This window comes from Rhamphochromis sp. 'chilingali', assembly GCF_963969265.1.
Source record: "Rhamphochromis sp. 'chilingali' genome assembly, chromosome: 19".
Lineage (NCBI taxonomy): Eukaryota > Metazoa > Chordata > Actinopteri > Cichliformes > Cichlidae > Rhamphochromis > Rhamphochromis sp. 'chilingali'.
Window position 1 is genome coordinate 10,355,944 of NC_137946.1, and position 26,775 is coordinate 10,382,718.

At 41.6% G+C, this 26,775-nt stretch overlaps 3 protein-coding genes and 1 long non-coding RNA gene across 6 annotated transcripts; 1 reads left to right on the forward strand and 3 right to left on the reverse strand.

Moving 5' to 3' along the window:
- Positions 1-284: 284 nt before the first annotated feature.
- On the forward strand, positions 285-3,966 carry tmem88a (transmembrane protein 88 a). Of its 2 annotated transcripts, XM_080866063.1 has the most exons (3): positions 285-750; positions 1,702-2,027; positions 2,444-3,948. In XM_080866063.1, the coding sequence occupies exons 2-3, from the start codon at positions 1,719-1,721 to the stop codon at positions 2,729-2,731; spliced, it is 597 nt and encodes a 198-aa protein (XP_080722189.1). In that variant the 5' UTR covers positions 285-750; positions 1,702-1,718; the 3' UTR covers positions 2,732-3,948. The 2 variants fall into 2 exon arrangements, with proteins under 2 accessions (XP_080722189.1, XP_080722190.1); XM_080866064.1 differs by lacking the exon at positions 285-750 and having other exon boundaries at positions 1,704-2,027; positions 2,444-3,966.
- Positions 3,967-4,205: 239 nt separating this feature from the next.
- Positions 4,206-9,916, reverse strand: pcolcea (procollagen C-endopeptidase enhancer a). Its single transcript, XM_080866160.1, has 9 exons — positions 9,733-9,916; positions 7,378-7,486; positions 7,032-7,290; positions 5,839-5,963; positions 5,602-5,738; positions 5,130-5,431; positions 4,964-5,041; positions 4,708-4,878; positions 4,206-4,565 (listed from the first exon to the last, which is right to left on the reverse strand). Exons 1-9 carry the CDS (start codon positions 9,819-9,821, stop codon positions 4,435-4,437), a joined length of 1,401 nt encoding a protein of 466 aa, XP_080722286.1. The 5' UTR covers positions 9,822-9,916; the 3' UTR covers positions 4,206-4,434.
- Positions 9,917-10,928: 1,012 nt separating this feature from the next.
- Positions 10,929-12,791, reverse strand: LOC308386545. 2 transcript variants are annotated; one of them, XR_013969814.1, is made up of 3 exons: positions 12,295-12,791; positions 11,353-11,463; positions 10,929-11,270 (listed from the first exon to the last, which is right to left on the reverse strand). It is a non-coding gene; the product is annotated as an uncharacterized lncRNA (long non-coding RNA). The 2 variants fall into 2 exon arrangements; XR_013969815.1 differs by having other exon boundaries at positions 12,289-12,791.
- Positions 12,792-13,711: 920 nt separating this feature from the next.
- vamp2 (vesicle-associated membrane protein 2) lies at positions 13,712-26,501 on the reverse strand. The gene is made up of 5 exons (XM_080866794.1): positions 26,164-26,501; positions 19,491-19,593; positions 19,070-19,228; positions 18,723-18,774; positions 13,712-18,560 (listed from the first exon to the last, which is right to left on the reverse strand). Coding segments are annotated over exons 1-5 (333 nt in total). The 5' UTR covers positions 26,166-26,501; the 3' UTR covers positions 13,712-18,543.
- Positions 26,502-26,775: the final 274 nt, after the last annotated feature.

Consider the following 26,775-nt stretch of genomic DNA (forward strand, 5'->3'; position numbering starts at 1 on the left):
GCAAGTCTTCTGTCAGACTCTCAGTTTGACTTCTCCCAGAATGGGTTCAAATTTATTTATTTTTTCTCTTTTGGCTTGAAAAGCGATACAAAATGAGCTGTTTTGGATTTTGAACAGGACCTTATCGGGACTTGACAGTGAAGAAAAAGCTCAGTGAAGGTGTAAAGTGTTGCAGACTGGGCTGCATATAACTCCTCTAATCCATCCAAATAAACACTCTTCCTCCCTCCCCCTTCCTCTCAGGGGTTATCATATATAAACCCCTCCACTGCACCTCTGCCCAACAAACCTAACATCAGCCTTTAACACAGCCCAGCCTTCTTTCTGTGCATTCGAGGCAACACAGGATACAGGCTCACTGGCTCGGATCTCAAAACTGGAGTCAGAGTGAAAATCTTAAAAAGGGAAGGAAAAGCATGTCAGGGAAGGAAGCCAGTAGGAAAGCACAATTTGCCACCAGCCTGTAGAGCTTTTTTCTCCCCGCCTCTGTGACATCTCTAAAGTCCAAACTGCTGACAGATTCCTGATTCTTCTTCTTCTTATTATTATTATTAGCTTGTATAATTAGCCCTGAGCACAGAAGAAGACTTAGCCGAGAGGTAGAAACTCCACCTTTACTTGGATATACGTTCGAAATCTGGATTTTTAGTCGGAGAAGACGCACATCAGGAGGAAATTCTTGAAATTCTCTTCATCTGCTGGTGCCACTACTGAGCTGCACCGGGGAAGGTCATCAGGTTTATAACGCAAGTAAGTATGACAGGATCCATCCTTTACTTTTGCTTTCCTTTCTTTTTTCTTTTTTTCAAAAATAAACAAAACAGCTCATTTTATTTGAATGTGTACACACTAAATCAGTGCCATTCAGTAGGGTTCATTTTGATCTGGAAGCAAACAGCCTATTTTCTCCAGTGTCTCCAAAAGGCCATCCCAGATCGAAGGAACTGTTAAAATGTTGTGTAAGCCGTTAATATGTTTTTTTAATACTCAAAAAGCCCTTTTAATCTATGTGATAGTTGTTACTCAAGTTGTACTCTTTGACTTCCATATAATGCACAATAATCTAGTTTTAGAAGAGATATTTTTTAATGATCTTAACACCTAACTGGACAGTCGATTGGAGGGTGAGGTTGAAATGCCAAAGTGAAAGATTTCACACTGGTGAATACCAGCAGCTGTCAGTGCAGCACAGATCAGAGGGAAGTAGTGTTAGTGCTCCTCTTTATCGCGTGGAAACACTTGAATGAATTGAAATGTAGGAATTAAAAGCTCACACCCAGCATTTCATGAATAAAATTGTGACATTGTTCTGACACTTCGGTGAGTAGTGGAATTTTTTCAAACTTTTCCAGATGCTCCTGGCTCATTGTTTTGGGAGGGGGTTGGAGGTGGAGTCAGGGAAGTTAATTTCCTTGCACTTACAACTGTGCAGTTATCTCATGGTGACTTTCCATATCTTTCGCCATAATATTTCAGGGACCTATTGCATAATATGGTTTAACATTCTGTAACTTTCCATCTTTGTAGCGGTCAGACTGAATCAGAATCAGAGCATGCAGGGAGAGGGAAGGTTTTTAACAGACAATCAAAGACCCAAGATGAGATCGATAACGCCGGGATTAAAACAAAGTCATGCTGATCCAGGTTGTTTTGTGGATTGTCTAGCTGCATGAATGACTCGTGTGTGGTTTTTTTATGCAGAAAAGACCACAAAGAAGATGAGCCTCTCACGGACCGGGACGCTGGAGAAGACAATGTCTGAGCAAGCCCGCTCCGAAGCACGGTTCTCCTCCAGATTGGGGTCAGGGGTCGTGGTGCCGCCTCCTTACTCTCACAGAGGGAGCGAAGCCGCTGACCCCCCTGTGGAGTTGAGGGGCTCTCTGGACTGCTGGGCGTGCTCCGTGCTGGTCACTGCACAGAATATGATCATCGCTCTGATCAATTTCAGTCTGGCCAGCATCTTGTTCGGCATCATCCTCACCCCTGCGCTGACCATGATCATATTCGGCTTTCTCTGCCACTCCACAGTAAATACATATATATATTTATATAATTATCTTGGATTTAATGAAAGAAAATGCTGTTTTAAAAGATTGAAAGAAAGGGGTTAAAACTAGATTCTGCTGGTAATCACAGTTTATCAAACCAACCACTGGAGTTGCACCTCCTGATGTCGATTTTTAATCAAACTCTTATGTTGGAATGCCAAAGAAAAGAAAGGAATTCCTTTATTTCCGGAGATTTGACGCTGTTTTCTCAGCTGTTTCTGGAGCCTCCCAGAGCTCATTTACTAAGCTGCTCTAGGTCACTGTGAGACTTAGGCCCTCACAAACAGCACACTGCATGCTGACCGTGTTGTACATCACTAGTGTGAGCACCTTAAATACACAAACACTTCTTAGAGTTAGTGCTGATGATGTGCTGCTCATCCCTTCTCCTTCAGGTGCAGCCCCATGGAACATCACTATACTGTTCAGACCTGCTGGACGACACAGCCTGCATAGCCCTGCTGGTGGTGGGCTTTCTGCTGCTCACCCCTCTGCTGGTCTTGGCGCTGGCGGCTTACTGCCGTCTGGCCCGACACCTCCAGCTGGGCCTGTGCTTCATCCCCTACAGCCGGGCTGTGTACAAGAACCTGCCCACCCAACGCAATCAGAAGCAAGGTCCGGGGAGCTGCTTTAGTCAACAGGATGCAATGGAGAGACAGGGGAAGGGTAGCATCTGGGTGTAGATGAGAGGAGTGGAGAGGAGGATTATATATGATTATATTATCAAGTTTCCTGCTTTATAACGAAATCTACTTTTATATGTCCTTTTTCTGTAGCCATTGTAAAAATCCATCACATTTAATCATTCATATTCATTGTTTAAGAGTCACAATTGCGTTTTGAATACAGTTTCAATGTATTTAATTTCTTTTCTTTTCTTTTATACAGTAAAGTTATTTTTAAAAAAAATAAAGTGTCACTCAGCTTTTTTTTTTTTTTTTACACAAAAGAAAACCTTCCCTGATAGCTCAGTTAACTCAGTGACATATACTTTTGGCCAGATGCAGGAAAAACTCATGACACGAGCTACATAAAATATAGCATGGGCCAGATGTGGCTCAAAGGGTATGACCTGAGACTGACTTAGGATACGGCACGTGTCTGGGGTCATAAGGTAGACCCGTGGCTTAGTTGAGGCAGCTAGACTGCATCTCAGCCTCATTAGTCAAAGCCAAAGGTAGCCCAAAGAAAATTACAAATGTGGGCCAAATGCTGAACATGGTGAAGGAGGACATGCAGAGTGTTGGTGTGGCAGAAGAGGATGCTAGGGATGAAACTGAAGATAAAATTGAAGAATGAGGAGAAGACTGGGTAGTAGATCTAATGGACAAACTGCCATCAACAACCCACATAACAAGCTGCTGGAAAGCAAAGAGGGCATATGGGGATGTCAGCTTTTTCACAGGTGAGTCTGTTACACTGGACTTCTCACTTAGACATAAAAAGCCACATCCCTGCTGTGTGACTGATGGTAGGAGTACTCTGTTATTTTTCTTTCTGTTATTTCTACAACTTGTGATGCCCTGGTATAGCCGTGTGAAACACATTTATACTAATAAACTTCAGTAATAATTAAAAAAGCAAGGTTTCCAATTATAATTCCGTACTAAAAGTACAGAACATTTTTTGGTTGCACTCTAGTTATATGAGGTCAGAACAGGAATTTGTAGAAACCTTTTTGAAAAACGTGACATCTTGATTTAGACTCTTTGACCAAAGACTTTAGACTTTATCACCTCTTGAGATTTTTAATAGGAACCACGGATCTCAAATATAAGGTCAGTCTGCCAGACCCTGGCCCTAGAAGTATTCAGTGGTTCAGATGGTTTTGCAAGCTACAAAAACGGCAGAGAAAAAGTGAGCAATTCCATTTCCTTTGTTAATAAAATTGAGGAATTTCTTGATATATCTTTCGAAAATTGACTTTGTCATTCCTGGCTTCAGAATCTTCGAATAAAAAAATATTGAAAAAAAAATGAAGGTAAACTGGTCTCTGTGTTTATGAATGACAATACATTTTCTTCATCTAGAGCCATGATTATCCGATTCATAATGTGCAGGTTGCTCTTACTTTTTAAATCCACAAGGTGGAGTCAGAGACATCATTCTAATATTAAGTGTCACAGTTGATACACACACACAAAGTAGCCAGTCAGATAAAATGAAAGAGATATAAAACCTTTATTCAGTTATAAATTACAAACATAAGGTTTGGCAGAGTTTTGAATAAGACATTACAATTGCCTTCCTTTTAATTATTTTGCGGTACAACACTGAAGTTATGTATTCCTGTATAACATATATATAGTGCTTTGAAAGAGCTGCATTTCACATTAAAATGTCTAGATTTGTGTTTCCATTTTCTGGTCTGGACGGGTATTTGAGGTTAACAGGGTTGTTGGCTGATATTCATTAACAATTTGTGGTGTGGGGCTTTGTAGAGAGCTGTGAATGCACCGGGTTCCAGGGTACCTTGTCCCTGTTCATTCACCTGACCCATGATGATGTAGTTGACACCTGTGAGAATGAAAAAAAAAACGAAACCCAAAAAACCCCACAAACATTAAGATTAAATGAGGTTATGTTTGTTGAGTTAAAGACGATACTGCTGATCTCCGGCACCTGGATAATACGAATTAAAAAATAAGCAACAACCCACCTTTGCGGAACAGCGGGCACTTCTTGCACTGCGACATCAGCTTAACTGACATGGTCTCTCCAACTTGTGTTATGGTTAGCCGGCCTGCTTTGTAGGCCTTGATGAGGGACACAGTAATCTGAATAGCACCTCGGGGCCTCGGGGCCACAGAGGTCACCTTCCCGGTTAATACTGGAAAAAAGGTGGGGTCAGTCAGAACGCAACATCTGATTGATAATGCATGTGTGTGTATATATGTCAACAGCAGGAAATTTACCAAATTCACTGGCACAGAAACTAGTCTTGATTGTTCCATTTCTTTTACAGGCTTTGGCACAGAGTGGATTTTGAGGCACTAATAAGAAAATAGTGAAAAAGAAATAATATGTTTTTAGTGATACTAGTTGTTAACTTTTTTATTTTTATTTTGTACATTTACCTACCAGGCCTCTTTCCATTTGGCTTTGCATTACGGTCTCTAGTGGGCTTGACTGGTTTGGGGCTCGAAGTGGACCTAGGGACAGGAGCTGGCACATATTTGGTGGTTGTTTCTATCGGGGTAGAAGGATGTGCAGGTTTGACAGAAGGTACTGGAGGACTGTATCTTGTAGTCTGTCCTGAGTTGACTGTTGGTATCTGAGAACCACGTGCGATGCTGGTAAAGTGGGCGAGGAACCCATCAGACGTCACACTGAGGTCTGACACAAACTGGACCAGTAGCACATTTCCGCTGGTAACAATAGGTCTAGGAACGAGACAGGAAAAAGGATGAGGTGTAAAATTAGAAATGGCTATTTTAAAACGACTTTAACCCCTGGAGGGTCTTGGGTCGATTTGTGGCTCTAGGTCCGATAGTGTATGCATTTTTCTAGGACCCTCCAGGGGTTAAAGGCTTCAGAAATTTCTGTCACTCACTCTGGGACCTGATCGCCACAGTATTTTCCAATCAGACGTGAGTCATCCCTCTCTCCGCCATTAAAGAATGCCACATAGTCAAAGCGACAATAAGCGTCATCCTCCACGGCAAACTTATCAAAATTCACGTGGATCACCTGGTATCCAAAGAGACACAAGTATAAAGATTCAATTAATCAAAGTAAGGAACTTTGGACTATACAGTGGCTGCACACTGCGAGTCAGCTTGCCACTGACCATATTGGGCTCCACAGTGATCAGCCAGGAGCAGCTTGTTCCTGGTTCGTATTTTTTGTCGGGCCAGTTGGGTGTCTTGATCTCTCCCTGGGCTTTTGTCATCCTCCCCCCACAGAACTGTTCGTCTGAAACAAGCCGTAAACACTCCATTAGGGTGCTAAATGAAGAGACTTGTAAATTTTTCTTAAAGCTGTCTGCACCATTAATATCAAATAAGACATTTCACATTTATAACAAAGATATAAATTTCAACATTTTGAGCTGTTATTAATAATCTAGCCTGTTGGCTGGAACACTTTTTAAAACACATTGTGCAAGCTCAGGGGTGTAGCATCATACTTTGGCCTCTATTCCGGCCCCCCTTCTACTATTATTACACAATTTCTGATGAGCCCCCAGGGTACTGCTGGAGGTCGCTGGTGCAGCATGACTCAGGGTCACATTTGAAGCATATTATTGAAGCTTAATTATAAGCTCTTCCAAACAAAAAAGAAAAGTCTGAAGACTAATCTCAGGCTTGATACTCAACATCTATCTGCTGAATCCAGACTGTCGATGGTTCTGCCTCCTGTTACTTTTAATGATATGTTTCAGATCATTTGCCAGAGGTTACTTTAATTACCAGTAATAATTTGCTATTGAAGGTTTTAATGCAAAGAAATTCACTACTTATTATTCTGCTCCCTTACAACAGTACTGTGAAAGCTGGATGAGGTGGGAAACTTCCTGTTTTCTTTAACACTGTAAACACTTCATTCCTAAACTATGAAAGCTGCACTTGCCAATCGTTTTAAAGAATATAGTCATTTTTAATAGTTTAAATCCAAAACAGGCTTAATCTGGGATTTATAAAAATTTTAGGAGTCATAAATGTTGTTAAACTAATGTGTATTGAGAACCTCTGCAGTGCTTTCAAATGTTTTATTATTATTATTGTTATTATTATTACTTTGGTTTTAGGTTTGCCACCACTTAAAGCTGAGCAGGCAAGAGGCCAAGAAGAAGAGGAGATTAACTATTTAATTAAGCTTAACTTTAATTTAAGGCAAAATTACCTCATTAGAAATTGTGGTCATGGATACGAAGTCCAAAAATATATGCTACATTCAGGCACTGGGATTATTTGGGAATGCATACATGGCATTATAATGAAAAACACAAAAACAAAACAGCTTCATCATGTGACCACATACCAGATACGTAGGGTTTGACTGCACTGAAATAGGCCAGAAATCCTCGACTCTGCGTCTCGTCATCAGTCACCATCTCCAGCATCATCATGTTTGTGGTTGAAATGAGCGCTCCAGGTCGGAAAGTTCCACAAAAGCGACCCAGTTTTTGCACCAAGTTGGAATGTCCATTGTAAACATCCAGATAGTCGTAGCGGCATTGTGAGTCAGCCTCGAGGTCAAAAATGCGAAAGGAGAGCGTTATCACGTTTCCCTCTGGGACCTGGAAAGCATCGAGATCACATGAGTCAGACACAGAAAGCTTGGAAAAGCTGGAGAACTCAGGCTTGGGGAAGGGAGAGTGACTCACAGTGATGCGCCAGGCACATTTGCTGTTTGGTTTGTAGAAGCTTGGGAACCCTTCACTTCCAACAAAGCCTGATTCAGCAACCATGTCTCCTCCGCAGTAGAACACAGGCCTGTGGTAAAGGAGTCAGTGAGAAATGGGAATCTCAAGCAGAGTCCTAAAAGGACTAACATCCTCTAGTTGTCTCTCTAAATGAACTCTTGGCTGTTGTGGTTGTTGTTGTGGGAATTTACTGGAAGAAATTAGTGTAAGAAGATGGAAATTTTCATTATATGATGATTTAATCGCAGGGTGCAGATGTTGCTACATGTATTCTTGCAATGTTTTTCTTAATTAAAGTCTGCTGCTTAATTGACACTAAAACAGGGAAAGAATGAAAAAAACAACAATAATCACACTTCAATCAAGTTGGAGTCAGCACTTGAGCTCTGTAACAGGATCATAATTAAGTTAAGATGACTTCTTTTGACAGACCCTTGTTTACTCTATATCAGTCATTTATAAAGCCTATAAATCGATTTATAGTCTTAGCTTGGCTGTACCTCAGGAAATAGAGCCAGAGACTGTATATAAAACATGGCTGTGGCTTTCTGCTCTTAAGACAGAAGCCAGCGCAGAAGTACTTTGCATTCTTTTTAAAGTCCAGCAAGAGGAAAATCTTGTGATTGCAAAAAGACTTCTGATTAAATGGTTATACGTGTGGGTTTACATAGCGATTTTCTTTTGTCAATTATCGTCCCCATAGGAATCTGAACTTTTGATTGATTGAAGTCATTAGCCTTTTGCTAATGTTGAAGCTTCACAGCTGGACTTCCATTACCAATAGGAGACGCCAAGGTCCACTAATCTAAAGGTTGGTGGTTTCATTCGCAGATCTTATAGCCACATGTTGAATAGCATTTTAGTAAGATAAATTGCTCCCAAATTACCTGTCATTATTTGTGTGTTTTAAATAGACTTGTACCTATAGTTTGCTTTTCTATTCAATTTGAGCACTCAAAGGGCTTTCTTATACAAGCCTCATCTACCCAGTCACACAACTGCCTTTTTCTTAGTCCATTTATACAGTAAAAGATTTTCAAACTTAACAGAGTTTGAACTAACCAGCCATGGTTTGAGTTTGGGCTAGCATAACTAATGTAAACTGGTTATCATGTTTGTGTCTTTTGATCCCCAATGTGTTCCTTGGACAAAACAACACTTTACATGAACAAGAAAGAGGTGGGTATTTCCTTCTTCTTGCTAGTTAACATTATCTGTTATCTTTGGTGTTGGAAACTATCTAAGTTGTTGTAACTAGTTTACCCACGAGGTAAGATTTGTAATGCTTGTTAAATAGAGATGTTCTTGCATTTGTGCAATGTGCGTATTTACATCAAATAACTGTTTGACTCAGACTGACTTTGATATTGTGTGCAGCTAACAGAGGCTAACTAGCTAAATTTAATAGGGGTTAGAGACAATACCATCACAGTGGTTGCACATATTAATTTTTAATTTGTATTTTTTTAAACTTGAGTGCTTTGGTAGTCCATAACTATGTAGTGACTAGTCAGTAGCTTTAAGTAAAGAGTTGAATAATTGTAGGCCAGTGAAAAGTACTGGGGATTTTACAGCTGATGCTCAGGTTTTGGACACTTTGTCAAAATGTACTTTCCAGGAAGAAAAATGTCCTATTTTGGCAAGGATACATTTGTAAAACTAGGAGCCACTGAAAAAATGTCAGTTATTATGAAGTCATTTCTGTTAAGGGATATTTTACAGTTAGTGGTGTAGAGAGTTTTGGAGAGTTCAAGTTTTTAAGAAATATAAAACATCTTTCAATCATGCCTCATTTTAGAGGAAGTAAACAAATTGTAAGGAGGCAAAAACAGCAACGTGGACAACCAAAATTAGAAAACTAAAATTAGATTGAAACATAACGTTGTTGTTTTCCCAGACTAGGACTCAGACAGCAGAACCCCAGCAAAGTCAGACAGCTGCTGATTACAGCCTAAATGCACAGAATCAGAGCCAAGTTTCTCTGATTCAACCCCACAGGCAGAGCTGAAAGCATTAACATCTGTGGCACCTCAGCCTTTGCAAACTCAGTGCGCCACACATCATGAGCCCAAAACCAACAGGACAGCTCTGTGCCCAATTAAACAGTCAGCTGGAAAGAATGTACAGAAGCAGGACTGAATTAAAATGTCATAGTAAAGATCATTTCAAAGAGCCTTTTTATCCTGGTTGATATTTGTTAAAATAAACAAAAGTATCTTCACCTCACATATCTGCATATGAGGATCAGAGTGAATTTCAAGAAGAACCTTTCTTTTGCAGGTTCTCGATCACAAATGGTTTAAAATGCAACCTCACCTGGTGAAATTTGTCTGTTGGGCCTTTGTCCATCCCAAACTCAGAGACAAGACCAAGGAGAGACCCCAGATATGGCTCATTGGCTTCATGATGCTGCGTACAAAAAGCAAACCAGACTATTTGCAGAAAAGGAAGATGGTAACAGGAGGCAAGAGGTGAAAGACAGAGGAGGAGGAAGTGGAGGAGAAGGAGGAGGAGGAGGCTCGGAATGGGCGGAGAGAATGAATGAGTAGGGGGGCAAGAATGGACGAAGAGATGGACAATAAGGATGAAAGGGCTAAAGTTGCAAAAAATAACCATGAGGGGGGGGATGACATGAGTGGCGAGGGACGGAGGAGAAGGCTTTAATTTGAGCCAGATGTTTCTTCCAGAGTAAGTCTGGTCTCAGTCTCAGTGAGCATCTAGGAAGGAGGAGCAAAGGGCTCCAGTATCAGAAGTCTGGAAAGTTTTGTTTCTGGATGTTTCTGGACCTTTAAATGCCTAAAAGTTCAGGAAAAATGAACTCCAGCTTGCGTCTGACTCCTGATTACAGAGAGGGCACAGGTAGAGGCAAAGCCTGAGGCTGTATGGGCTGTACGTGCACAGGAAGGCCCGTAAATCTTTACATTCCACAGCATGATGTGAGACCTTTAATTTGCAAAACAGAATGTTTTTCTTTAAAAAAAATAGCCTTAGTTGAATGAAAAATACATGTGGGAGTCAAAATAAGCTCTAATAGGAATGATAATAAACCTGATGCTCTTATTTCCCTAAGCCCCAGGAGCTCCTTTGGCTCCATTGACTCAAGGACTGTTTATTTGCCACCAAGGCAAGAATAACACTTGAGAGGAGGGAGTATCCTTTCTCTGTTGAGATTCAGTAATGAGCCAACTCTTTCGCCTGCGTTATTGAGGCCTGTGGAGGGTACGCTGATGTAAAATGATAAATTTTTATGGACTACAAAGGTGGACATCTTGATCAAACTGTGAGGGAAAAGGTCCAGACAGTCTGTAAAATCACAAAGATATTTCCACAAAGAAGTTTTTTTTCTTTTCTCTTCTTTCTTTTTTTATGTTTAGTAAGATTTTATAGTTCAGATCTCATTGTGGCGTTCCAGATTGCTTGAAAGAGGTTTTGTGCCACATGCTTTCCAAACTTTTGACAGATTTGGTGCTTGTCTGTTTTGCAGTTAGAGAAATGAGCATTCCCCAGTTGTGCTGTGTTGTGTTTGTGTTTAACCCCAAAGACTCTGATAAGAGTCAGCAGGGGAAGGAATGCAAAGGCGCACAGGAGTCTGCTGGTGGTGGTGGTGGTGGTGGGTGGGGGGGTGGAGTGTACGACGTCTGCACAACCATGCAGCCGCTGCCAATATGTGTGGGAGTAACAGTGACCTTTAAGCCGTAATCCGAGGCAAGAGTGTAGGTTTCTGCTGTAACTCCTGAAAGAGTCCTCCAAGCTGGCCCCACATTCCTGCTGGGGAGTCAAGAGGGAACAGCAGCGGGGGAGGAGATGACTTGTAGTGAACGGACGGCTGAGGCAAAAGAGGAGGGGTGCGCTGACTGAGAAAAATGGAAAACAAACTTAAAACAGTTTGACAGCGAGACAGTCCCAGAAAAGTGAAAAGTTGTTTTTGGTACGCACCCTGGAGTTAGGTCACGTCCATGCCTCCTCCCTGAGCCAGCACATTACTGTTATTACATCCACACATTTCCTTTTGCAAGCTGTTAATCTCTCTCCCTCTCTTTTTAAACTCTGAAACACAATTTAACGTGACACTGCGCTTCAGAGGTGAGGAAAAAAAAACCAAAACCAGAATGCGTGCAGTTGTGTGAATCCATCTGTAAAGGTGATGGATCCAAACTGATGATTTTAAAGCAACTGTGGAGCCATCTGTTCTGTTTAAATATGGTTCCTCACAAATTCACTCCACACATTTTTTTTTTTAAAAAAAGAAGAAAAAAAACATTCCTCAAATCATGTGGTGCGTTGCAGTAAGGACCAACTCTCATAGGATCTCAGTGATAACTAGATGGAAGCACATGCAGAGGTGACTTGGAATGACTGTGTCCTGCTTTGTCTGAGTTTGTCACTTTTCAGGAGGGAAGTCGTTGAGGCATAATAGCCTTTTTCCTGGATGCACTTCATTGTGCGTTTTATGGGGAAAATAAGATATTCCAGTGAATGAGCCAAAAAGCTCACAGCAATAACAGGATGTCTCACTAAAGTCAGATCTAACGGCAACTCAAATGTCACACCTAATACTTGACTTCCCTCACATTTTATGGTAGCTGCTCAGGAGACATCATTATTTGCCAGTAAGTCCGAGTCATGGTAATGACAGTATTCAGCTAGAAAGTTAATTCCTTTCACATGCATGCTTTTTCCCTTATGCTGCAGTGGCAGACATGTGGTTTACAGAAATAAAAAGCACAAGTTAGACAGATTAGAAAATAGCTAACTATATCCATCTGTAGAAATGAGTTCAAATAATAAACACCATCAAAACAAAAACAAGACGCTTGCATGAGGAAACATCTGAAAAGAAAACTCTAAGTGCGCAAATAGAGCAGTGGTTACCCTCACAGATTTCGATGTAGCTGGTTGCATGCAGAGGTGATATAAACGAAGTGTTGCAAGCCAGCATCTATGCTTTTGCATGCTGGCAAGTAGTTTAGTGTGAGTAATTTCAGTCTGTAGTGTACGTGAAGTAATGTTGTAGAGGACAGGGCGACACCCAGCGGTGAAAACGTGAAGCTACATCTTGGGTGCAGTGTTATTATCGCCGCCCTCACAAATAGATGGTGAAGTCGTGTAACAATGGTCTATCCCCCCTCTTTCTGTTTCATCATCTTCGGAGTGATAGCAGCTCATTTTCTGTTTCTTCGTCCAAGTTGTTCCATTTGAAGCGTGTGCAGTCGTTCATTTAGCCACTCTGTCAGAAAGCCTGTTTTGCGCTGACGAAGCAATTGGAAAGAGTCAGCGCCATGATAATAATGTGCAAAATGAAGCTTTGCTTTTATGTGCTTAATTTAGAGCTAGCGCTTGCTGGAGAGCTTTCTTCTTCTTCTTTTATTACATATGTGGGCTAGGAAATTCATATTTAGTGAACCGATAGCAAGAAATATGACCGCTTTAGCTACTCTTCAAAATAAAAGCCACCGGAAACGACGATGATAACGTTTTGGTTTTTTGATTGAGCATTTATTAGAATTAAGTAGAAAATTCGAGAATAAAGGTAAAATACTGCTTGATCTTGGAATAAAATTGTCGGCAATAAGATAAAATTGTTAATTTTCGATACTTACTTGGTTACCAGATGCTAAAAGAGAAATTATCTATCTGTTACCTGACACAAAAAGTAGTACATTCTCACAAATTGTGGCTTTACTATTAAAATTTCTATTTATGTTCTCAAAATTTCAACTTTAATATGATCCTAATACTCCTTCATAGGTTTCCCTGGTTCCAAAACCCTAATTAGATATTGGCAGGTTGTTAGAAGTTTTTAGAGAGCAACCCCCCCCCAAAAAAAAAAAAAAAATCCCATTCTGTGATGTACATGAGTGTCTCAGCCACACCTGACAGTTTGTATTTTTGCCCTCTGGTTTCAAGAGACTTACTTTTCTGATACAGAATTTAGTGTGCGTAATTACTATGGAGGCGTAAGTTTTGTGCCTACTTTATTAGTCTAACTACAGTGAACGAGCTACATTATAGTTTAGCTCATTTATATGCTCATGCAACTGGTTGTGCATGCTGTTTAGTTTTCAGTGATGCGAGAGTCTTAATGTGAGTTTAAGGAGTTAAAAAGAGACTATAAACCAGACTGAATGGATGCAGAGGTGCACATTTTTCTGACTTCAGGTCTTAACATAGTCTTTTTTGGCACTCTTGCATAGACTAAGGATCAATTAAGGATATCATTTGCATTGGTAATAACTGTATGCTTATTCACACAGGTCCCAGATTTGCAGTCACATTTGCATTTCCCCATTGTTGCACACGGACAAAGCGCAGGAAGCACAAATGAAAGCACAAGCTGTCATAGACACAGTTTTTCCAATATACATATATTTCATGATGTTCATCAATATAATAAGACATTGATAGATTTACACTACAATTATTTTATGTACTTTAGTTTCTCATTCAGTCTCCTCTCCTTTGCGTTGAGTCAACCTTGTTAAGTTTCTAATCCCATACCAAATGACAGCACAATAAATGTATCAATAAATAAAAGCAAACAGAGAAAAAACATACAGCCCAGCACATTGCCCGTGATCTTCCAGTCCTGTCCCTCCTGTAAGGCCAGATGACCAGGGGCAATATGGACCATCATCTCAGAAAACCCACTCCCAAAAAGACAAAAAGAAAGAAAGAAAAGTCTTTCCTCAAAAATAAACTGATTTAAACAAAAAATATATCTGGTAGATACAAACAGCAATCTGATGTAAACTGTAGAGTCATTCTAAGCACTCTGGACTATTGAAAGGTAAAAATACTTTCCCCTGCCCTTCTAACTTCCCATTTTCTTTACCTTTACCCATCAGTGCTGACACACAAAAACTCAGTGACATCTGGAGTTATTACTAAACTGATGCAAAATAAAAACACAATATTTGGTTTCAAAAAAGGAACAAAAGAAACATGTTAACATATGTTAAGTAGAATATTGTGAATTGATAGCCATCAAAAGAACATTCAGAGACTCAAAAGGTTCCCTCCTATTGCTGCGTTCACCCCCTTTAGGGCTTAATGGCGAACATTTCAATAAGGTTGCGGATTTTGCGTTGGTCTCCTTCTTTCTTGCTCGTTTGCTTTCAAAATTTGAATTACAAATTCAAGAGCCCTGTAAAAAAAAGGGCTCCAAACACTTATTCCCCCTAAATGACCTGAACACAGCACTGAGATCACTGAACGGTCCTTGAGGCTGACGTAAGACAATATTCACCAGTGAATCATATTCCCATCCCGCTTGAAAATGAATGAGTCACAACATTTTAAAAAGAAGAAGAAAGTGCCACGGTGTTCAAATTTATGCACACTTCTTTTCATACAGACAGTAAAGCAACAGAAAAAGAGAGCAATCACTTCGTTTTCACTATTGTGACCAATAGGGTTGAGCTCTCACGGGACAACAGCTGGATTTATGGAGAACACACAAATCCTACCCCAATCAGTAGTGTTATACCACTTCAGTCCACTGTATGGTTAACTCCTGTAAGATGGCTAAAAGGACTACATCTGTAACCCAATGATGATTTGATATTGCCAAAAATATCCAATTTTACTTTTTCTCATGCAGTTTTTGTCCTTGTACATATTATGGTAAATTTACTAGTGGCTTAAACCTGAGGATATGGACCCCTTATCCCCAAAACACCCCCATATTACAACACCAAACAGATGCAGATTTCACTGTTTTTCTCGGGTTTGTCTAATAGCTGTAGTTTGTATCTTAATTTTTATGTCTTCTGAAAAATTGGCAGCACTGTGGAGACACACAAAAAAGAAGACTTGTGCTATAATTAGTTATAGGATCATGTGTCTACAAACTAGTTACAGATTAAAGAAGCTCCTCAAACCTGGATACACATAATTAGGGGAAGGCTAATGTAGTTTTGAGATTTGAAGCATGCGGTCCTCAAGTTTTGGTTTAACTTGCATACGTTTAGTAGGATGGCACACTCACAAGCCGTAACTGACACACCACATAAACAGTGTGTACGAGTTCAAAGTTCCTATAGGTAGAGTAAGGGTGTAAGCTATCTGAGACAGACTGGGATAGCTTGGGTAACATCTTCCTATCCGCTTGTTTTTGATGGCAATTGGCAGCATAAGCATGGAATTCTGGTCTTTGGTAATCTTCTGTGGTTTGCTTTTTCTTTGTTTGGGGATAAATATATGTGTATGTGGGGGGGGTGTTAAGGTTGGAACGGGCCAACAGTTCTGGTAACCTCTCTGTTCATCGTACTTCAGTGATCAAGGAAACAACGTGCCTTCACTCTGAGAGTTAAGCGGCCTAATCTGTCAGGATAAACTGGGGATATTCCCAAGACTGAGCTATTCTAACACACACACATGCACACACACACATACACATTAAAGCACTTGTGCACACATACACTCACACGCGCAGACAAGGAATTTCGAAAAGTGAGTTGAGCAAAGAGGGGCAGGTTGGTTTACTCAGGTGGTGGGGAAGATAAAAAGACACAAGGCTGCTAAGGCTTTATACACATTTGCTCTGAAATGCTGTATTTCCTTCAAAACTAAATTTCAGGACTGTGGCATCAGTGGCAGTAAAGGATAAACTGAGCGGTTTCCTGTTGAGCATTTATCAATGCTAGGCCGGTACATCATTTCTCTAAACGCAATATAAACTTTAATTCACCACAACCTCAAGGGAAAATTCTAAATCATCCCGCAGCTGAGAGCGAAACCTTTTCGGCGGTTTTGAGAAATGAAATGTGTAAAAGGCCTTAGTGTCCCACAGTGTCTGAAAATTAAAAAAAAAGAAATCAAGTGCATCTATATTGCCCTGCTCTCCTGCTCCTAGAATAGCCGAAATGGTCACGCGCAGGAGTTAGATGCCGAAATCAAGTTACATAAGAGTTCAAGACCAAACCAGTGAGGGCACCAATGAAAGAAAGAACTGCGATAACAGAAGCCTCTCCCTTTGATGCTTGGCAGTGTGTAACGCACAGAGCTGAATTACAAAAAACACAGCAGACAGAGGTAAAGAGGAGCTCGCTGCCAGTTAGCAGCAAATGGTACTGATTGCACACTTCCTCTTTACCTGTCTGTTTCACACAAAAATATACTATAATTAAAAAATAGAATCTATATATTTAAAAAAGAAAAAGGCCTTGACTATAGGGAGACACACCGAGACAAACCACTGCTCTAGCAAAATGCTCGTCTTAGGAATGCTACTGTTTGTTGTTTGTTTTTTTTAAATTGTGACTTACTTGTCTTGTCGCTAGCTAACCTTTGAAGGTTAGCAAACTGCTCAAGTAAATCTAAAACTGTGAATCTGACTAATTAGCCCCTGTCCCTGTTGCTAAATCTACAAGGCTGAATTGTCTTGTTTTATAATGTGCTCTTCATGTGGAGAGGTTTTTTTTTTTGTTTGTTTCTTTGATTTTTACTGCACCAGGACCTGCTTTGGCCAGGCTATGGAAGAGCCAGACAGCGCCATCAAAAACAAGGTAGCTTGTGCATTTGAAGCAGACTCCTCTTCTGCAGTCCCTCCACACCTACTAAAAGTGTGAGGGGGATGGGGGGAGATTGTGTGACTGGAAATAATTGACACTTACTGAAAAAAAGTGACTGAAGACTAAGACTAAGGCCTTTTAGTGTCCACACTGGGGAAACGTTGCTGTGTGCGAATTCAACAATTTATACAACGGTACCTTCACAGAATACATCTCCAGAATATAAGTGTGAGTGTGTAAGATAATACCTCTAAAAAAATAATCTGGACAGTTTCAAAGTCTAATCCTGCCTATTGAAAATGTACCCTTACAGCTATTTAACTTTTTTCTCCAGTGGTTTGCACGACTGACGTTTTCGACAATAGGTTCATCGCATTTTTTGTTACTTTTTTTTTTTCAAGATACTTACACTTACATGTGCTACAGTAAGAGCGTTTGCACTAGACTGCAATGAAGGAATGTTTTCGAAATAAGACACTACGTAATATTTAAATAAAAAAAGAAACATCTACAGACATTGGTCCAAATGTACTATGGCAGTTTCGAAATTATCACAAGAAATTGAGGTGTCCAAGCATGCCGAGAGACAGAAGGTGGGGTGGGGGCATAAAAGACGCAACAGATGAAAGTTATTCAAGAGGGAAATTTCAAAAGAGAAATGGAGGTTAATGGGAGGATTACATGGAAAGGGGTCCGGAGGGGTGATGATTATTAGAGCAGTTTCACAATTCATGCATTATTTGTACGCTTGATGGATTATCAGTGAGCGTTAAATCGCTCAAAAAGCCATAAAAGAAGCTAAGACTTGATTTTTGTTTTTCACGGCATCAAGTTATCGAAATCCTGAGCCGAACAAGGAGTAACCTGGAGATTTTCTAAGGGCAGTTCTTTCTGCAGATTAGCTCCAATTTCTGTAACTTGATGTCACTTTTTTTTTTTAAATGCAAGTTTTAGTTCTCTGGCTTGTTTTGCTGGATGCGAGTAACCCAGACAAGATGAAAATTTGTATCCCAGTTGAATGGAGGCGAACTCCACTGTGCAAAAATACACCAAAAAGAGAGGAGAAGCAAGGGGACGGAAAGATGATGAAAAACATGCAAAAAGTACACACTTCGATTAATAGGCAGTAGTTACCGCTGAAGCATACGTAAAATTAATACAAAAAATAAAAAGTACAAAATGCACACGCACCGCACGCACACACACACACCTACAAAACGGTATATATCAGAATAAAACTCTACAAAGAACTATATATATATCAGTTATGTAACAATTATCGCCAATCGTTGTTTCCTTTTCTGTTGATGCATCGTCACAAGTGTTTGGTTCTCAGTATGGCAGGTTAGAAAAGCCAAGAGTACCCAGAAAGGAGACAGGGCCACACACTCACAGGACAAATATTGACAGGGGTCCAGAGGCGAGGTGGTGGAAGTGGGGGAGCCGTGGGGGCCCTGACGGGTTTAGGGGTGTTATATCAAGGCTAATTGGGGAGATGTAATTATATATAGAGAGAGTAAATTAATCATCTGCAGTTAATTTTGTCATCAATTCGAGGTTGTTTTTTTTCTGTAGCAAGGAAGTTAGGATCAGACTGGGGTAGGAGCAATTCTTCTTAGGTGCTGAAGTACACTGTAGAGACATAGAAGAGAGGAGAGGTGAAGGAGGGTAAATCGCTGCATGGGTTAGGAGATTATAAAGGCAACTACAAAGAAATGTATGTGTATTACAAATAAATAACACCATTGAAATAACTGTTATATCTGTTATAGAAAATATCAGTGTGCTTCTTACCAATAATGACGATGAGGACAATCACACATATCACACCCAGGATAATCATCATCTGTAATCAGCAGATTTCCAGAAAAAAACAGAGATTTTTAATAAAAACTCTTTAAAGCACTAAAAATATCAATATCACATAAATATCACATACAGCACACATATAATTTCTACCAGTGACACACAAAATTAGGCTCAAGAGCAAAGTTTATAGCAGAAACTGATGGTTGTAGTTGGCTCCATGTTTGCAGAGGCTTTCTGTTTCACTTTGATTTTTATTCTTTTCTTTTTTTTCCATTTTGTCTGTAAACAGACAGACATTTGCTATTCAAGTAAGGATGTCTGCATGACCTCACCTTGGCATTCTTCCACCAGTATTTATTCTTCAGTTTTGCAGCGCTGGTCTCAAACTGAGAGGCTCCAGCCTGCAGGGCATCGGCCCTGTCGTCCAGTTCTGACAGCTTCTGATCACGCTCCAAAACCTTGTCCACATTTACACGCATGATATCCACCACCTGGGGGGGAAACACACAGAGCAGTGTGGTGTAATCGGCCATCAACACAACATGACTGCATGTAAGGGTTACTAGATATAGGATATTGTTTATATATTTTTATAGCAAAAGCTGTTTGAAGACTTGGAGAAATGATAGAGGAGTCAAACCCACTACTTATTATTAAATGTTCATTTTTTTCAGTTCTTTTTTTAGTATGTGAGGAATGAATGAATGAAATGAAAAGCATGAATGCCTGGCTGTGTGTTTGCACTGTACTCACCTCATCCACCTGTGCCTGTGTCTGCTGCAGACGGCGGTTGCTGGTGAGGTTGGGAGGCTGATTCCCTCCCTCTGGTGCAGGGGCTCCGGCGGCTGGGGCAGACCTGATGATAAACAAATGCAAATATTCAATAGCATGTTCATCATGTTAAATTCCCACATTACTCTACAACAGAAATGGAAAAAAAGCCACAAGTGTTTTTTTTGTGATGCGGTGAAAATTAGTCTACAAAAGAATGAGTCATGCTCCCCAAAATCTTCACAAAAACCTAAAGAGGCCATCGAGTGTGATGCAACAGATGTGGAGGTTTCACAATGTGTCAGTTCTATATGCTAGTATATATCAATCCACTGAACTTGTCCTCTTGGGCTAGATGAGCCTGTTCTTTGACATTATGTACAAACGGTGACCACAGTGAGAGAGTGTCATTTCACAGAGTGGGAGTGTCATTTACCGCTAAAAGGTCAACATATGTATATATATATATATATATATATATATATATATATATATATATATATATAAAAAAAAAAAAAAAACACCCAGCGCGCCCCTGCGGGCGGTTTATCCTTCAAGCTCGGGTCCTCTACCAGAGGCCTGGGAGCTTGAGGGTCCTGCGCAGTATCTTAGCTGTTCCCAGGACTGCGCTCTTCTGGACAGAGATCTCCGATGTTATTCCCGGGATCTGCTGGAGCCACTCGCCTAGCTTGGGAGTCACCGCACCTAGTGCTCCGATTACCACGGGGACCACCGTTACCTTCACCCTCCACATCCTCTCGAGCTCTTCTCTGAGCCCTTGGTATTTCTCCAGCTTCTCGTGTTCCTTCTTCCTGATATTGCTGTCATTCGGAACCGCTACATCGATCACTACGGCCGTCTTCTTCTGTTTGTCTACCACCACTATGTCCGGTTGGTTAGCCACCACCATTTTGTCCGTCTGTATCTGGAAGTCCCACAGGATCTTAGCTCGGTCATTCTCCACCACCCTTGGGGGCATCTCCCATTTTGACCTCGGGACTTCTAGGTTATACTCGGCACAGATGTTCCTGTACACTATGCCGGCCACTTGGTTATGGCGTTCCATGTATGCCTTGCCTGCTAGCATCTTGCACCCTGCTGTTATGTGCTGGATTGTCTCTGGGGCATCTTTACACAGCCTGCACCTGGGGTCTTGCCTGGTGTGATAGACCCCAGCCTCTATGGATCTTGTACTCAGAGCTTGTTCTTGTGCTGCCATGATTAGTGCCTCTGTGCTGTCTTTCAGTCCAGCTTTGTCCAGCCACTGGTAGGATTTCTGGATATCAGCCACCTCCTCTATCTGCCGGTGGTACATACCGTGCAGGGGCCTGTCCTTCCATGATGGTTCCTCGTCTCCCTCCTCTTTCTTGGGTTTCTGCTGCCTGAGGTATTCACTGAGCACTCGGTCAGTTGGGGCCATCTTCCCAATGTATTCTTGGATGTTCCTTGTCTCATCCTGGACTGTGGTGCTGACACTCACCAGTCCCCGGCCCCCTTCCTTCCGCTTAGCGTACAGCCTCAGGGTGCTGGACTTGGGGTGAAACCCTCCATGCATGGTAAGGAGCTTTCTTGTCTTTATGTCAGTGGCTTCTATCTCCTCCTTTGGCCAGCCTATTACCCCAGCAGGGTACCTGATCACGGGCAGGGCGTACGTGTTGATGGCCCGGATCTTGTTCTTACCATTCAGCTGACTCCTCAGGACTTGCCTGACCCTCTGCAGGTACTTGGTGGTTGCAGCCTTTCTAGCGGCCTCTTTATGGTTCCCATTTGCCTGCGGGATCCCCAGGTACTTGTAACTGTCCTCTATGTCTGCAATGTTGCCTTCTGGTAGTTCAATCCCCTCAGTTCTGACTACCTTCCCTCTCTTTGTTACCATCCGACTACACTTCTCCAGTCCGAACGACATTCCAATGTCATTGCTGTATAGCCTGGTAGTGTGGATCAGTGAATCGATGTCTCGTTCACTCTTGGCATACAGCTTGATGTCATCCATGTACAGGAGGTGGCTGACAACTGCTCCGTTCCGTAGTCGGTATCCGTAGCCAGTCTTGTTAATGATCTCACTGAGGGGGTTCAGGCCTATGCAGAACAGCAGTGGGGACAGAGCATCTCCTTGGTAGATCCCGCACTTGATGGTAACTTGTGCTATGGGCTTGGAGTTGGCCTCTAGTGTTGTACGCCACATCCCCATTGAGTTCCTGATGAAGGCTCTTAGGGTCCCATTGATCTTGTACAATTCTAGGCATTCCAGTATCCAGCTGTGGGGCATTGAGTCATAGGCCTTCTTGTAATCAATCCAGGCAGTGCACAGGTTGGTCAGTCTGGTCTTGCAGTCTCGGCTGATTGTTCTGTCTACCAGTAGCTGGTGTTTTGCACCTCTGGTATTCTTGCCAATTCCTTTCTGTGTCCCGCTCATGTATTGACCCATGTGCCTGTTCATCTTAGCCGATATGATGCCTGACAGGAGCTTCCATGTAGTACTGAGGCAGGTTATTGGTCGGTAGTTGGAGGGGACCGGTCCCTTCTTGGGGTCCTTGGGGATCAGGACCGTCCGGCCTTCAGTTAGCCATTCCGGGTGTCTCTCGTTAACTAGCAGCTGGTTCATTTGTGCTGCCAGACGCTCGTGGAGTGCAGTCAGCTTCTTCAGCCAGTAGGCGTGAACCATGTCAGGCCCTGGTGCTGTCCAACTCTTCATACTGGAGACCCTTTCTTGGATATCTGCCACTGTGATGGTTACTGGACCCTGTTCAGGGAGGTCGCTGTGGTCTGCCCTCAGATCCACTAGCCACTGAGCATTGCCGTTATGGGTTGCATCCTTCTCCCATATGCTCTTCCAGTATTGCTCCGTCTCCAGCCTTGGTGGTGCTGTTCTCTTATTATTATTGTTCCCTTGCCACTGAGAGTACACCTTTGCTGGTTCTGTGGAGAACAGCTGGTTTATTCTCCTGCCTTCTATCTCTCTGGTGTACCTCCTCAAGCGGCTGGCCAAGGCTGTGAGTCTTTGCTTGGCAGTTTCCAAGGCCTCAGGTATGGACAGCTTGCTGTATTTCTTAGGCATACAGCAGCTGGATAGCGTAGTGGTTAAACTACACGCCTTTGGAACAGAGGATCGCAAGTTCGATTCCTGCCTGGGGCGTCTGTATCCAGTAAGGGTCCTAAGGCTAGACCCCCTATGCTAAGCAAGCCTACCGCAGACATGAGCGAGACAGATAAATATGAAGGCATGCCGGCTCGGACGTCGCCCGGATCAACAAGGTCCGCGTCAGGTGTTGAGGAACCAGGGCACCCTGACGAAAAGTGGGCTACTGGAACAAGAAGGCATCGGTGGGCAAGGGACGAAAACAGGGCGTTGTTGGAATGCTACTACGCAAGTAACCCTGGCGGAAGGGGCTACATGAATAGGATGAGGGACCTATATATATATATATATATATATATATATTAAGTCAAAAGGGCCCAAATAGTGAAACAGTTTGGGTAAAATGACCCTACATCCCAACCCAGATGTCTCTTCATCATTGCCATTTCTAAACCTCCTGTGCAGAGTTCCACCACATGGCAGTTTCAGAATAGTTTCTCTGCTTCTTTTTGTCTTAGTGAAAAATACTTAAATTTGTCACCGCTGATGCAAATGTCATTTATATCTATTTGAAACTTTAGCCTTTTCTGTGCTGCTACACTACTTGTGATTCAGGTATATCCATAGTTTTTGTAGTATATCAATAGAAATAAAAAATATCCACTTTGAATCCTCTATGACATGCATCTCATGACTGAGATGGAGAATGAATGGGCATCAGGCGCAAATTACAACCGCAAATATACTTTTTAATATTTTTTTCAGGAATAGTTTGTGGCTATTTTAAACATAACCTTTAAACATTATACAGCTTGATGTAGAATGTATAACGCGGTCGCTACAACTCCTGAAATGCAAGTGAGAAAGTGTTGAAAATACTTAGATGGAGTGTGATCTAATGCTTACCATTTGCTTCTATAAATCCAAACTAAATCAATGACCACAAAGTAAGATCGTGAACAAACACTCTATGATAAAGCTAAGCTTGTAGCATCTTACGAGAAATATACCTTAGCTGTAACTGAGCTACTTCACTAGTGCGAGGGGAAACTCTGTATAAAGGTCACCTCTGCACACTCACAAATGACTAATCCTTTAACAACAACAAATCCTTTCAAATAGTTTACGTGGTGCTGCTGGTGGTCCCTATGAGTCGCCAAGGAAAAATTATAACAGCTAAATGTCATATTAATAATATTATTTGCCTTAAAATACAAACATGTGCAAAATACTGATATTATTTTATTTTATCAGACTAGTATGACTACTATTCTATAACTGTATATTTACAGGCATGAATGTACAATAAAGTTGCACAGATATATATATATAATTACTATGAGCTCCCTCCAACTTTCCAATGGGTCCCACCATAAAGGTGTAATGTGTACAGAGGTTCACACTGTCATCACCTCTAAACTAGCACCAAGAAGAGCTGCTAGTGCTGTGACGAGGTTTCTCACCAGCTTTCACATCCTGCGAAAACTGTGTGCTGCTGATTTGATCAACCATTTCTCATCTGTGTGCAACTTCAGAACATAATCTAAAACCTTTAAAGTTTTAAAGTTAAGAAAACAAACTGAAAATAAACTAAATAAAGTGATTTCATGCTCTCTGTATTTTTTAACAAAGGATATATTGTTTTCATTTTAATACATTAAAAAAGGAGACATAGTTATTTTATAAATGACTCTATCAGCAATCTGTGTGCCAGTATTCCAATTCAATCGCACTTTGAGATTGTAATCAGTGAAAACAACAAAAACAAAAAAAACATTTAATAAAAGATGCAGTTTGGTCTACAGTCCACTGCTAATGTCAGTTTTCCTATGAACGCTAAATATATATTTAACCTTCTTTCAAGATAGTGCTTTTAAAAATAGTCTTGCCCTGTGGAGAGCTGCTGCAACACTGATGGGACTTATTAAGGGGGGCCCTGATGATATGAGGAAGCTTTTCAACATTTATGCTTGGTTTCCTTAAGCCAGAGTAAGATTGGCAGATAGACAGACGTTTAACTCTGCAATTGATTTCTGTTTGTCGCTGTCACGGAAAAGCATGCCGCCTGATTTTCAGCACTGGAGAGCGACATTTCAGCACTGGACAGCGCAACAGCAGTCCACACTAAACTGTCTGATCCCAGCATATCTGTGCCAGTCTGTTTGATGCTGGGCACTGGATCCTAACCTACACGACGTTCATGTGTGACCGTGTACCCACACAGACCAGGAAACACGAAACATCCCTGTTCACCGCGAGCAGGACGGGCCTGTAAAACACCTACAGCACTGCCAACGTCGAGGGCGGGGAGGTTCCTTATTAGGGAGGATGTATTTTAAGCTCTTAAATGCACAATAACAACCAAATATGGCGACAAATGTAACTCAAAGCCCAAAAAGAAAACACTAACAGGCACGACGACCCTGGTAAATGACAGGTAGTGTGTCGGAACCAGGCTGCTTCACCCTTAAAACTGCCTGCTATGCGAATGCTGACAGTGAAGGCTGTGGCGGCTACTTTTCCTCAGCCCACCCTTTCTCACCGTGCGGTCAAAAACAACAAAAAATGGACAATAAAGGTGCGTGAAGAAAGACATTTACATGCTTCGTTTACCCACGAAGACCCAACAACAATGAAATGTGGTGAGATATACAGCTGTCCGCCCTCGCACTACAATCGACGACATACAGTAGGAGGCTAGGCTATCCCCACCCCCCGCTGTAGGTTGGAAACATCACGTAAACTAGGCCTAAGACTAATTCAGAGCTAATAATAACAGTCTTTGACAAGTATTATGGTGTATTCGTCGAAAATCGTCGAGGGTGTGTTCAACAGGCTATCCAAATAGTCTGGCGCTGGTCAAACAGCTAGTATGGCTCGTTCAGCGTTATGTCCTTGCTGTTTCTAGAATCGGCCAAATCGTCACCTGTGACTGGGCAAGGGAAGAATAATGCACTGGAAATGTTGAACAAGGGGACACAGCTTTAGAGAACACGACGTCTTTTCCCTTCTTAATATTATTATTAACAATAAGAAATAAATAAATGTATTTTAATTAGCCCGTGGGTATAATCACACAGACGGTGTCCTTTTCAAATCAAACCAGTCCAAACTGGAAAAAAATGCGTACGTGCTGGCTCAAGTCAAATGTAGCTCACGGCAAAAGAAAAAAAACAACAACAACTAATAATAATTACAACAAGGAAAAAGACAGTCGACAAAAACGTTCACTGCACACACACTGGAAATAAGGCTAATAACGCGTTTAATAACAGTTAAACCCGACCCCACCGTCTGCTCTAAGGTTAGGCCGACGCGTTAGCCTCTTCACTTTTGGGTCATATTATCAGAAAGAGACAGCTGTGAAATGAGATCAAACTGCGATATTTCTCCATGATCAACACAACAGCAGAGATTAATAACCATCTCGGTTTATGACGGCTGAGGAACACTGTTCACACGCCACAAATCCCCACAAAGCCTCCCAAACACCAGTCGTGAGGACCAAATTGCAATTAAATAAATTCGGATTTGACAAAAAAAATAAATTAAAAAAAATCAGCGAGCTGTACTTACATTTTCCTGGTAGCAGGGAGACAGCTGTGCTCTAATCCGGACTGGAAATGTTAGCGCGTGCTAAGTGGCTGGCAGATGGATGTGGATGTGCCTTCTGCGCTCCTCTCTACCCTCTGGCAGCCTTTGGTTGGTTATTGTGGCGTTTGCCTGCCTATATATCCTAGGAGGAGCACTGAGTTTGAATCTGCCACTGAGAGGTGTCTCCTCGCTATATATTTCTTCTTCTTTTTTTTCTTTTTTAAAAATTATCTCTATGTCTACAGATTTGCGGCACCTGACAGGCTATTTACTAGAGCCCGGTGCTGTCGGAGACCGTGCTGTAATGAAGGTGTAATAACCCTCCGCCTGGATTAGGTGGACAAAGATGGCTCGGTGACGTCAATCGCGGCGACTTTCATGTTGAAATGGGTGGCCGGAGACTTCAAACACGCCATTTTAGCGCCCACAAAGCATCGTTTTCAACCGTGGGGGCTATTATTGGGGATCTGCTCGTGTTTCATTTAAATACATTGCATGTTGCGGTCACATTTGGGGTTCTAGCTCCTCAGAAAGGAGCTTTTTCTCATGGCGAGTCTGTCTGTCAACAAAATGGCGTTCCTCGAAAGGGGGTGT

Bases quoted from the DNA above. Each gene is read 5' to 3' on its own strand.
- tmem88a (XM_080866063.1), top strand. From the start codon at position 1,719: ATGAGCCTCTCACGGACCGGGACGCTGGAGAAGACAATGTCTGAGCAA. The intron at 2,028-2,443 runs GTAAATACATAT...CTTCTCCTTCAG, and splicing joins GCTTTCTCTGCCACTCCACA to GTGCAGCCCCATGGAACATC.
- pcolcea (XM_080866160.1), bottom strand. From the start codon at position 9,821: ATGAAGCCAATGAGCCATATCTGGGGTCTCTCCTTGGTCTTGTCTCTG. The intron at 5,964-7,031 runs GTATGTGGTCAC...GGCTTGTTTCAG, and splicing joins AGTCAAACCCTACGTATCTG to ACGAACAGTTCTGTGGGGGG. The intron at 5,042-5,129 runs GTAGGTAAATGT...TTTTCTTATTAG, and splicing joins GCCAAATGGAAAGAGGCCTG to TGCCTCAAAATCCACTCTGT.
- vamp2 (XM_080866794.1), bottom strand. The intron at 19,229-19,490 runs GTGAGTACAGTG...TTTCCCCCCCAG, and splicing joins CACAGGCACAGGTGGATGAG to GTGGTGGATATCATGCGTGT. The intron at 18,775-19,069 runs GTGAGGTCATGC...TGCTGATTACAG, and splicing joins ACTGGTGGAAGAATGCCAAG to ATGATGATTATCCTGGGTGT.